We start from the raw sequence: 13,285 nt of genomic DNA, 5'->3' as shown, positions 1-13,285 counted from the left end.
CCCTGGGTCAACACACCTGAATCAAATGATTAGTTCATTACCAGCCTCTGGAGAACTTCAGCACATGTTGAGGAGGTCATTTAGCCATTTAAGTCAGCTGTGTTGGATCGAGGACACATCTAAAACCTGCAGGACAGCCCAAAAGGCCACATCAAGCTAACCCTCAGCATCCTGCACTCAGAAGCTGATAGGACAGCGTGATGCTGCAGTGAGTGCCTGTGATCGGTCCACTGTAGGAAGTCTCAGGACATGTTCTTATCTGCTGTGTCTACAGTGTTCAGCACACGTATGTTAGCTCAACGTGGCCCCTGTGGATGGACTGATGTTATCTCCAGATGTTGTATTTATTTTTACAGTGGAAACAGCATGTCAGTGATCCATGCATCATGCTGCATTCTCATTGGTTGATGAGGACTTACACTGTGGCCAGTATAAATACGTTCCCAGACCATTAACGGTTAATTTCACTGAGGTCTTGAAGGAGGATTGCTCTCTCTTACTTCATCTGTTAGAATGAATATTAATGAGCTGAACTATCTGAAGTCTCCTGTAATGGAGTCAGAGGTTGATGATGATTTGCATACGTGCGGCCGTGCGGAGGAGGTGGGATCAGAGCGACAGCTGCTAAAGAGCGAGGAGGCGGCGGCTGAGGGAAACTCCAGCGGCTGCGCTTTCACACCAGATTTAGAGAAGAAGAGGGCGAGAAGGAGCTGAAGATGACGAGGAGCAGATGGAGAGAAGCAGCAGGAGTGCATGAGCGTGCACGACTCACGAGTTTACCTGCAGAAAAAAGTATGTGTCAATGAAAGTGTTTACATTTCATCCTGTCAGACAGGAAGTGACCATCTCTCTGCTCCTCATCAGCAGAAATGTTTCGTTCCCCCTTCGTAACACCTGTATGCTGGGGGGGATGTTTGCATTGTTAGGGGCGTGGCCTCTTTGACAGGTGGATGATGACAGGTGGCTGTAGCTGCTAGCTTCACCTGGACCTTTTGGAGTGCTTTCAATGACATCATGTGACCAATAACAGAGCGTCCAACAAGGCGGAGCTCCAGTTTTGTCGAGACAAAAGCTACAGGTCAGGTCAGACTGGCCTCTTTTATTTACAGTTTATGGGTCACATGTCAGGACACAAACTGCACGTCAGCGTTTAAAGCTGAAGTTGATCCTTCAGGTCCCTGAAGCACGAGTCCAGTTCTGGCTCTGCAGGCTATCCCAGCGGTCCCTGCCTGACAGGTGGGCTACACCTGTGCAGGTTCGTTCTCTCGCTGTCGACTGTGTGACGAGGACCGGTAAAAGGCTTCAGTCGGCCCATTCTTGTGAAAAACACGAGCTCTGTAATTCTTCTGACACTGATCTGTTTCCCAGTCTGAGGAGAGACCCACTCCACTGTTATCAGAGCGTTTCACACCTTCGAGTGGGCGTAAATCACTTCATATGAAAACATAATTTTAACATTTAGCCGCTTTGCTGTAGATGCAGTCGGCTCGTCACCAGCAGCTCATTTCCATCTTTCTGCCACTTTTCCACTCATGTCAGCTGCTGCTTTCAGCTCATTATGTGACCTCGTTCAGTCGAGAGCTGCACAGTTAGCGTTAAAAGCAGAATAAATTTAAAGGGACGGGATTCTTTCATCACAAACACAAGTGTTCAGACTCAGAGCAGAGAGTCGCAGGTTGGTTTCAGGACTGGAAAACAAAGGTGGTTTTCAGTAAACGGTTTCTTCTCTAATCTTCAGTCGAAAAGCAGCGAGAAGAGAAAAACATCAGGTGATGAAATGAGATGAAGGTGAGGTGGGAGGAAAATGTGAAGGGAAGCGGACTGAGCTGAGAGAGTGAGGTGTCAGAGGTCCAGAGTCTTCAGAGACTTAAATGAACAATCAGCGGCAGAGAGGAGAGGAAGGTGTCAGGCGAGGAGGAGGAGGTGCTGAAAGGAGACTCAGCCAGGGAGAGAGTATTGATTCCTCTAAACGCAGGGGATTAACGGCGGTGAGGAGGAGAGAGAGAAGAAGAAAGCAGAGGTGACGGGTAATCACCCGACAGGCGGGTTCCCGCCTGCCGCGTGTTCCCTGGAAACAGCTTTTGACGGCATGCTGTGTGCGAGTTTTTTTAATTAACTTATTGGGAATTTCGGTTGTTTATAACCCACACCTGCCACTCAGGGAGAATAAGGGTGACCCCAAAAAACCCATATCAGAAAATCCTGCTGATATCTGCACTGATGTGGACGGGTGGCGTGTCAGGACGCCACGTAGGTCGATGGAAATGGAAGTGATCAGCCTACAGAGGGCTCAGTTCAAAGACGCCCTGAAAATCAATGTGAAAACATGATGCAGCGGGCGCCCGGTAGTTTGGACGGCCCCCACGTGCTTGTACACATGCTCGATGTCACGCTGTGGTGGGCGTGGTTTGTGATGTGGCGGCAGGGAAGGCTGACACACCGGAGCACCATCAGCAATCACGCCTCTTCGCATAAAAAGAATGAACTGGGTCCTGAGTTGTGTATGTGTGGCTGGCCCAGTGTGTAAGTGACGACAACCGAAATAAAGGAAAGCGTTTGAAAGTACAAGAATGTGGTCGAGTCTGCCACGCATCTTCTACACACGCCATTCCTAATGAGTTGATGGATGGCATCCTGGGGAACTCCTCCCACATCTGGACCAGCTCATCACTGAGGTGCAGCCTGGCGGCGTCGGGTGGACTGAAGCATCGTGTCCTACAGCTGTGCTGTTGGATTCTGGTATCAGTATCTTCATCTTCGACCCACTGCACCAGAGCAGGCGCTGACACGGGTCCAGTCCATTTATGAAGTGGCTCCTCGCTGCACAGCTTACACTACACTACGCTGCGCAGCCGGTGTTTCAGCTCAGCTATCAGAGTCCTCCAGCTGTAGACCCTTCCTGTTTGGGGGGGGGGGGTCTCATTGAGGTCTGTGCTGCACCTGTTGGTAATTTCATTAACAGCACAGTAGCTGATTACACCTCCTCTAATGACCTGAGCAGATCAAAATCCCAGTTTCACAGACTTGATGTTGTACTCTGATTCAAAAGTGCTGCTTTCATTCTTTGAACAGTGTTACAGTGACAGTGTGTGACAGTGTGTGACAGTGTGTTACAGTGTTACAGTTACAGTGTTACAGTTACAGTGTGTTACAGTTACAGTGTGTTACAGTGTGTTACAGTTACACACACTGTGTTACAGTTACAGTGTGTTGCAGTGTGTTACAGTTAGTGTTACAGAGTGTTACAGTGTGTGACAGTGTGTTACTGTGTTACAGTTACAGTGTGTTATAGTGACAGTGTGTGACAGTGTGTTACTGTGTTACAGTTACAGTGTGTTATAGTGACAGTGTGTGACAGTGTGTTACTGTGTTACAGTTACAGTGTGTTACAGTTGCAGTGTGTTATAGTGACAGTGTTACAGACTCCACCTGTTTCTGAAAGAAAACATGTTTAAAGCTCGTCTAAGTCAAACTCTACCGATTCAAATGACGGTGTGTTCAGAGTCTGAACGAGATTATTTCAGGAGGTTTTCTTCTCAGCAGCAGCCTGACTGCTGTGTGCAGTGGGTGGTGAAAAGTGACAGAGGAGGACATGCAGGAGGAGGTGGAGGCGTGACATCCAGGTGTTGATAGGTTGGAGGCTTCGTGCTGTGTGGCTGCAACAGAGAGAGACGGGTGGACAGCGGGAGGGTGGGAGTCAAAGGAAGGAATAAATAAAGGAGGGATTTGTGTGGACGTGTTAACTGCTGCCACACAGAGCAGCTCAGGATTTGGGAGGCTGGAATCATTATGCACGTTTTTAACATTTTTCTCTCTTATTTTGAAAGTCTTTGTGTTTCCCTCTCAGATGAGTGGGTGCAGCATCACCCACAGGTTTGTGGCAGCGTTACCATGATGGATGTTGGTTTTCTGCAGGCAGAGATCTGTGTTGGTGTTATCCACAGCAGCAGAGACGGCTGCTGATGGGCACGCAGTCACGCCCAGGTAGAAACTGGAGCTCCGCCTTCTGGACGCTCTGTTACTACAGTAACCTCACAGCAGCCATGTTACTGGTCACATGACTCATTCAAAAGGCTCCAACAGCACAAACAGGATGCAGAGGTACAGTTCAGCCTATCAGACACCTCTCAGTCAGAGGCCACGCCCCTAACGATGCAGACTTTAAATGATCTATGTAGACCAAACAGCTTGTGCCGTTTGTTAAACTGTCAGTGTGACCTTTCCCCTCTGTGGGAGTTTCACTCTGTTGATGAGCGCGCTGACCGGCACCTAAACTTTACAGACGTGTGCGAGGGAGGTGCTGGGAGGAGGTGAGGAGGAGGGAGGAGTGGAGGCTGAATCTAGTGAAGAAAGGTTGTGAAGTGAAAACATATGAAGGGAGCAGATGGGCTGAGAAGGCAGCGAGTGTGAAGAGCGGGTGTTGATGTCTGCGGGAAGAGTGTTTCCCTTCGCGCCCGCGGCGTTAACTCACATGTCCCATCATGCACTGGGGCGAACGCCGGCAACAGAGACAACAAAGTGACTGATGAGTTTGTCTTTCTGTCCTCAGCCCACCAGCGAGGAAGACCTCTGTCCCATCTGCTACGCTCACCCCATCTCTGCCATCTTCAAGCCCTGCTCACACAAGTCCTGCAAGTGAGTCGCACACACACACACACACGTGCACACACACACGCACACACACACACACACGTGCACACACACACGCACGCACACACACACACGTCGGGTATTCATATCTAATTGACATAATAGACAGCCCCTTACCATAACCTTATCGTAACACTGGCACTAACGCCACATTCTGAGTCTCAAACATGCTGGTGGCGGGCAGCACATCCCGAGTTTACAGGACGCTGAGACGGCGATGAAGAACGCCCTGCTCAGTACAGCTGATGACGTGACGGCGAGTGTGGGGCAAGCAGGATCCTGAAAGTGTGAGATTGATCCTGCAGACGTCCTGACACACACGGATATGGCTGACTCGCACACTCTCACCTGTGTGTGTGAGTCAGCTGTTTCCTTACTGCAGCTGGACGCCGCCGTGGGCGCAGACCTCGTTCATATCTGGATGCATATTTCATGCTATCCTGAAGGTGCGCTTGATTTAGCTGAGCTGGCACGCCGACTCAGCGGCCGTATGGATTGCTGCAGCATGATGGAGAGCGCTGTCACCGGGTGAACCAGCTGATTCCTCCTCGTGACAAACGGACCCGTGAGAGCAGCTCTGAGCGTTCACTCGGGCCCCTCTAAAACACACAGACAGGTTTCAGTGTGTGTCACACATCACGCCGGGTGAAACGAAGCTTCAAAACGGATCAAACGTCGTGTCGTCTGATTGGACAGCTGTGTGTTGTCGGTCCTCTGGCAGCTTTCTTGGCTCAATAACGACTTAAACACCGTCAGAAAAATAATCTTAATTCTGCCACATTATTCTTTATTCTTACTGGACCTTTCAAAATAAAAGCCAAAACCTTCAAACCAATATTACCACCATTAAAAAACATCTAAAGTAACATTTTATTGTATAGAACCTTTCAAAATAAAAATCACAAAGTGCTTCACAGAAACGCTAAAACACAGAAACAAAAATGAACCAAAAGCAAGTTTAAAAGATGCGATTTTAGCTGTTTTATAAAAGAGACTGCTGAGTCCACAGGGCTGAAGCTCACAGGGAGAGGGGTCCAGAGTCTGGGGGCCACAGTTACAAAAGCTCTGTCAACTTTTGTTTTCAGCCTCATATGATGGACAACCAGCAAGCCCTGATCACATGACCTCAGGGACCTGCTGGGATGTAAAAGATCTCTGATGTATGTCGGTGCTCGTCCATGCAGAGCTCAGAACGTGCTGAAGAGGGAGTAAATACAACAGAAACAATCTGATAAACCCTGAGACAGAAAATCCCCCGACAGCTTCGTTAGAGCCGCTCAGGTTAGCCGCTGTTCTTTAAATATGGCTCACTGATGGGGTGGGCGCAGGAAGTGATGCAGAGCGGTGAAAAGCATCATCCCAAAGAACCAAAAGCACGACCTAAGTGTCGTCTTACAAAGAGATCCGCACAGATGACGTAGCCAGCAGGTCCTGGCTCGCCTTCATCTGTCTGAGTGTTTGGAGGCAGGTCGCCTCCCACAGCTGCAACCTGGCCCTCAGAGGTGGACCTGCAGCTCGCTGCTGCACGTGCTCACAGTAACCCTCCAACAGCAAAACGCTGTGAAGATGTGTCAGCGCAGCTCAGTCACACATAAACACCTTTAATGCTCAAAGCTGTTTGCAGACGATCACATGATCAGCGTAACTTCCTGTTTCCTCTGCAGAGCCTGCATCAACCAGCACCTGATGAACAACAAGGACTGCTTCTTCTGCAAGGCCACCATCACCGGAGTCGAAGACTACAGCAAGCCGGCCTCCTCCTAACACACACACACGCACAGACACACACACACACACACACACACACACACACACACACACACACACACACACACACATGCAGGGTGAAATGAGGCACCATAACTACACACAAAAAATCAGAGCAGTGATGTGAAGACAGCAGCAGAACCAGCTGTCACATTAGCACAACAGCACCTCCACCTGTCAAAGAGAGTACACCACGCGCACAGACACACACACACACACACACACACACACACACACACACACACACACACACACACACACACAGTGCTACAGGGCAACAGGATGCAGGCGTGTCGCCTCTGCAGAAACACACAAACAGGAAACAAAGGAGAACCTCATCCTCCTGGAGGAAGGCTTCCTCCAGGACTCCCACAGTAATTTAACACAGACACACAAAACTCACATAAAACACACAAAAAGGTCGTCAAAGAGCCAAACAACTGCAGATAGGATCCAGCGTCCTCCATCACCACCTGATCCACAGCTCAGAGAGCTGTACCTGTACACACACGCCTGCTGGACTGTTGTTACCCTGCTGTGACAGAGTTTCTGTCCTTATCACCGTCAGGCTCCAGATTCAGTGTCACAAACAAAGAGGGCGTCACTGCTGTTGAAAAGCTGCTTTAAGATAAACGTCCACATCATTAAGAAGTGATTTCAGGTCTCATAAACTTCATTCACAGCAGAACACAGAAACATGTGACCTGTTCAAATCGGTTAAATAAACAAACGTCCATCCTTTAACTACAGGCTGCTCAGCAGATGTTTGAACTTTGTTCTCCACGAATCAGAGAAAACCTGAACCTGTCGTGGATGAGACGCACATGTGTATCCGGAGTATCCGGATTACTGCGCTAATGATGATGACGGTGGTGTTTCTGCTCGAGGAGTCGTTGTGTGCTCGCTGTACTCTGCTGTTAGTTCCACAGTTATGATTTCACACATGTTCACACTGTGGGGCGTCGTTTGTAAAGTGAAACATGCTGAAATTAACTGCAATATTTTTCCACATTTAGCTAAAAACGAGTCCTTTTTTTTACAACATTTAGTAAAATATTTGTAACTTTCCACAGTTAAAACACAATTTTGAATGTTAAATCTAAATATTATATTTAAATCTAAATGTTACAGGAAACTAAATATTTAGGCTAACATGCAAATTTATTGTACGGATCAACGGAAATACCAAAATAAAAGCTTTACGAAAACCTCCGGAAAAAGGGGAACACATGAGAACCGTTTGGACTCAATCTACACATGTTGGTTCATTTTCTTAAAATCACTTTGGACAACACTATTTTACGCCATTTAACTGCTGGTTAAGGTTAGGAATAAGGTTAGGTTATGGTTAGGTTTAGGGCTGGAACGTCTATTACCGCGGGACCGTCCACTGGGATTCAGCCATAACCCGGCGCGAACCATAAGTTTCCTCAGGAACGCCGCGGGACGTGACAAAACATCGGTATGCTACGCCCCGGGAGAGAGCAGACACAGCCCCGGGGCTGTGTGTGACCATCAGGCGTGAAATGACCCCTGCTGGTCACTTCTCACCGCCATGAGCTGCTTCACTTCTTGCCTACCAGCAGCGATTTAGCTGAGAACCTCCGAAGATCCGTTTGGTCGGCCATCCAAAGGTTCAGCAGTAGTGCGCTCAGCAGCTGCAGTCTCCACTTCACAATCGCTGCAGCACATGCTCGTAGGCAAGAAGGGAAGCAGCTCATGGCGGTGAGAAGTGAGGGGGAGAGCAGACATAATCTGACCAATACCGGCACACCTTTGCACCGGAGGTTTTCGTAAAGCTTTTATTTTGGTATTTCCGTTGATCCGTACAATAAATTTGCATGTTAGCCTAAATATTTAGTTTCCTGTAACATTTAGATTTAAAATTTAAAATTGTTTTAAATATGAAAAGTTAGAAAATATTTTACTAAATGTAAAAAAGTTATTCACAAAAACATGTTTTTGTAAGGTTTTGAGCTAAATGTGGAAAAATGTTGCCGTTAATTTCAGCATGTTTCACGTTACAAACGGCGCCTCATATCACACAGTCTGAATGCGACGCCGTCACTTTGTTTTCAGCATGTTGAGGACGGCGTGCCCTGGCGGTGTGTTTATGGCGTGTTAGCGGGACCTCTGTGTGCCGCTCCGAGCTCCTGTAACCACATTAAATTATTTATCCTGAACCAGCGACCGTCTCTGTTCATTTTGTGAATTTATTGATTATTATTGATTAGTTATTGGAGTTTCTTGCTAGCCGAGCCACCTGACCTCAGAGCGCTGACTCCGCAGTATGACGTGAAGCTCGATTTTCTTCCTTTATGGGACAAACAGAAAAGGCTTCACTGTTGGGCATTTTTAATCTGTAGCTCTGCTCTAAAAGAACGTACGTACCTGGCCCCGCCTACTATCCTCGGAAAGGTAAAATGATTGGCTAGAATCCAAAGTGTATCACAGCTCAGGAAAAAAAAGCACCGAAATGTGCGCTGCTTTTTGGTCTGGTTACTACCGTTTATGTCAGAACCGGCACCGGATACCGGTACCCATCCCTAGTCAGGTGTCGATCGCTGGGTGAGATCCTGAACGCTGACGCAGCAGAAACCACCCTGCTGAAGGAGCAGGCGAGGTGATGGAGCTCCACCCCTCACCTGACTCACCTGAGACGAACCAGGAGGCAGGAAACTGAACACATCTCTAAGTTACCGTACTCAGAGACCTGCTGTAAGAAACCGGCACCGTCAGGGTCACCTGGTCCAGCCCTAACTATATGCTTTAGCAAAAAGGAAAGTTTGAAGCCTAATCTTGAAAGTAGAGATAGTGTCTGTCTCCTGAATCCAAACTGGAAGCTGGTTCCACAGAAGAGGGGCCTGAAAACTGAAGGCTCTGCCTCCCATTCTACTTTTAAATACTCTAGGAACAACAAGTAGGCCTGCAGAGCGAGAGCCAAGTGCTCTAATAGGGTGATATGGTACTACAAGGTCATTAAGATAAGATGGGGCCTGATTATTTAAGAAGGGGACATGAAACGCTGCCCACATAAAGGCTCATTTACACCATGTTTAAAGATTTAAAACATGTTTAGCGCCATCTTCTGTCAGTACGGAGCGTGACGTCTTGTGGTTGGTTGAGGCTAACGGACTCGCATTAGTTTATGTTAGCTAACTAGTGACAGGATCAGGACAGTAAAACTGAACATGAGGACGGCTGTGTTGCTGCAGCGATGACTTCCTGTTAAACCAGGATGTCCACGTTACCGTCTGCAGCAGGAAGTGGCTGTTCGCTGTTTGGCTAGCTGCACTGAAACAGGATAATCCAGCTGTTGTAAATGAGCCTGTGTGAGTCACCACACCTGGAGTCCAACACTGCAGCTGTTCCTCACCGAGCTGTGAAATCTGCCTGCAAACAGATGTTTGTAAGATGCAATCAGCTCACTATGTGTAATAAAACCTTTTTTCCCAACACAATCAAACAGTTTCCAGCATCTGCATGCACATCACACCAAAAACACAAGTTTCTTATGAAACATGATAGAAAATCCTGACATCCATCAGCAGAGAGATTTTTATTGCATAGAGCTGATTGCATCAGCTGATTGGTGTCAGTGCAGCCAAACAATGAAGAACCACTTCCTGTTGTGTGTCTAAACCTTTAAACACTTATTTCACAGTGTGTCAGAGTTATATCTGTCAGGGTGTGTGTGTGTGTGTGTGTGTGTGTGTGTGTGTGTGTGTGTGCGCGCAGCGTTTTTATGTCCTCTTTATTTAACAGCGAAGGAGAAGTGTGCTCCGCATGAAATGATCTTGTGTCTGTGTGTGCGTTTGCTTCACAGACTTTGTGTTTGTGCTTTCACTGCTGTTTTCTAATGAAAGCGCTTTGACTCGATGTGTAACAAACTGCACTCGCACAGCATCCAGTCAGATGTCACACTGACCTCGGTTATTCCCCTGGACTGGACAGTCTGCAGTTCACACTCACAGTTGTCTTCATGTAGATTCAGGCGGAGTGGACAGAGGCCACAGGATCACTCTTCATCACGGCTTCAAACTCCTCATTTCACACCTGTAAACAACGATGGCCGAAGCCTCAGAGTCCGGTGGATGACCTCTGTGCTCGTCGGAGTGACTGCGTGCTGAGTGTTGTTCCTGTGTGAAACCACAGAGTTCAGGTTGTAACAGGTGCAGTCAGGGCGCTGGGGAAGGATACGACGGTCTGTACGAGCGGGTGATGCGGTCAGAGATGCAGCTTTGAAATATTTCACCTTTGCTTTGAATCTGAAACCTTCAGCTCTGTACACCAGATTTAAACTGTGGTGTGTGTGTGTGTGAGAGAGACCTGTTGGTCAGGCCGGGTGGACGGAGTTTATAGATTGAGACAGAAATAGCTGCAGCAGGGGTGGAGAGAGGGAGGAAGAGGAGCGGTGGTGAAGATGAAGGAGACGTGCACAAGGACAGCCAGAGTATTTATAGAGGAACAGGAGCCTTCAGTTTCCCCTGATCGATGGAGGAGCACAAGACCTGCACACGTGTGTGTGTGTGTGTGTGTGTGTGTGTGTGTGTGTGTGTGTGTGTGTGTGTGTGTGTGTGTGTGTGTGGGTAAATGGGTCAATGACAGCAGCGGGGAAAAGTTTCCATGTTAACTGGAACTTGAAAACAAGCTCGTCCAGGCAGAGTGAGCACACCTCCACCTGTCAGGAGGAGCAGCACACAACGTGTGTGTGTGTTTGAACACTTATCTCACAATGTTATTATTTTTATTTATGTTGTTGTTGTTCTGTTGCTGATGATGAGCGATCACAGCATGTGGTTTAAAGATGAAGCTCTGTCTCCACCTGCTGGCCGACCCTCAGCCTCACACCTGCTGACTAATCACCTGTTCACACTCAGCATTATGAACACACAGCAGTTATTACAGTCACTGTGAGCTCCTGAGATTATTAGATATACGAGCCACTCATATTTTGCGCTCTCACCTGAGTGAAGCCACAACATGTCAGACTATAGATCGCCATGATCGGAGCTGAGCTGAGAGGAAAAGTGTGGAGGAGACGTGATGAAGTCAAAGGTCAACATGAGCACGTGTCGGGCGCTCTACAGTTATCATGTGTTTAAAAGCAGGTCTCATTTGTTGTCTTTGATTCACTGAACTACTTTTCTTTCTTGGGTGCTTTAACTCCTGAAGTTAAAGTTGCATAACAGCTTCATGCTGTTTTGTGATTGGCCGCCTCTGTGTGGGATAGGCTCCACCCCTCCAGCTGCGACCTTATACGTGGAGGTAAACGGATGGCTGAGTTCTCTGGTCACACCCAAACAAACTGTGTAAACCTCTAACATTCACAGACTGTTTATGAAGAAGCAGCCAGTATGGACGTGTGTTAAACCGGCAGTGTGTCTAGTGTCCAGCAGGGGGCGACTCCTCTATGAAGGGGCTGAGGGCGCGCTATGAATAATTTACCTGCAGCCACAATCCGGTTGTTAAGTGATGACGTGACGAATCCTACTTCCGGGCCTAAAGTAGTCTGCGTTTAATATGGCTTTTGTGTTGTTAACATGTTTAATGTTTTGTATTTTCTTCTATTTGATCTCAAAAAGCTCCTAAAACAGTCAGTGATCACTGTTGACCTCCCTCGGCTTTTATTACCGCTAATCATTTATTTAAGCTCAGTTTTTAAAACCTTAGGATGTAACTACAGCCCAGCCCATGCAGCAGTATATGAATGACTAACCTCGTATTGTGGATGGATTATCTCAGTTGTTCTCCTGGCTGAAGTTTGGTCCTTTTACAGCATCCTGCCATGCGATTACATTTGTTCCTGACCACCGAGAACACTCACGTTAACTTTTATCGAGTGGAAAAAAAGTTAGCTTGTTTATATTATGCTAACATAGCTGTGTCGCTAGCGGTCACGTAGCACATCATTATATACCAGCTAGCCCAACTTCAGTAACCCTACAAACGTCACTGCTGTTTAGTTTTCTGTCTTCATTTATGCTGGAAGTGATAGCAGAGCTGTACGTTTAATTTGTTTCCAAAACCCCGCAGTCAGGACATGCTATATTGTGTTTAGATAGAAGCTAGCGAGCTAACTCCCTGCTAACTTCTAACTCCGTTAAATGTCATAAATTCCGTTTTCATGGATGCCTGGATGTTAAACTCAATTGTTACACCTGGTAGAGCAGAACGCTGATCATTTTATTAAAGATGAAAGACTTTAGACAGTTTTTCAACTCTCAGTAATGCCATAGTGATCGTTTGATATATGGACCTGCAGCGGAGTTTAGGCCCAGACACGGCTAGTGACGTCAGACTGAACGACCGGATTGGAGCTAAATAATAAAGAAAGTAGCTTCAGTGCTCCCACCGTCAGCTCTCTCAGCAGAGGAGACGCTGCTGCTGTTAGCGCTGCTGCTGTTAGCGCTGCAGCCGTCTGAGTCACAGCTCTCTGATTGACGGCAATACAAACAAATACAAAGAAATCCTGAAGATCTTAAAACTCAGTCTGTGTTTGAGGTGTCAGCTGAAATATCAAAGAAGCTCCTCTGTACGTTTTATTATCTGACAGCATTTGGAGGGCCTGTTCAGGAGCGATGAGTTGAACCACTGAGGCGATGAACAGAGCATCTACATGAGCGATGAAAAATAAAGTTTGGAACAACGATCGCTGATACAGCTTAAATTCACGGCTCTTTAAATCGGACACGAAACGCTGAAAGGCTCGTTTACTGTGGAGGGCCAGGAGTGCCGAAACGACTGAGTCAAGTACATCATTAAATAATTTATGTTAATTACAATTACAGTGCCCATTAATTTAATTTAAAACATTAAATAAATAATGTATTTCCAGTTTTATGTAATTAATTATTGACACCGGTGA

At 47.2% G+C, this 13,285-nt stretch overlaps 1 protein-coding gene across 4 annotated transcripts in view; it reads left to right on the top strand.

Moving 5' to 3' along the window:
• LOC120739265 (E3 ubiquitin-protein ligase RNF123) overlaps positions 1-6,650 on the top strand; it is a 93,564-nt gene extending 86,914 nt beyond the window's left edge. For 3 of the 4 annotated variants that reach the window (XM_040040985.1, XM_040040984.1, XM_040040983.1), the window contains 2 exons: positions 4,550-4,635; positions 6,315-6,650. In XM_040040985.1, coding sequence (XP_039896919.1) covers positions 4,550-4,635; positions 6,315-6,414 — 186 coding nt within the window. In that variant the 3' untranslated portion in view covers positions 6,415-6,650. Of the gene's footprint in view, positions 1-4,549; positions 4,636-6,314 lie in introns of those variants that run through there. The other variant, XR_005697157.1, reaches the window with a different exon arrangement.
• The last annotated feature ends 6,635 nt before the right edge of the window (positions 6,651-13,285 follow it).

The sequence above is a fragment of the Simochromis diagramma genome, unplaced genomic scaffold, assembly GCF_900408965.1.
Source record: "Simochromis diagramma unplaced genomic scaffold, fSimDia1.1 OVJJ01000296.1, whole genome shotgun sequence".
Lineage (NCBI taxonomy): Eukaryota > Metazoa > Chordata > Actinopteri > Cichliformes > Cichlidae > Simochromis > Simochromis diagramma.
This window is presented reverse-complemented; position numbering and strand designations above follow the sequence as displayed.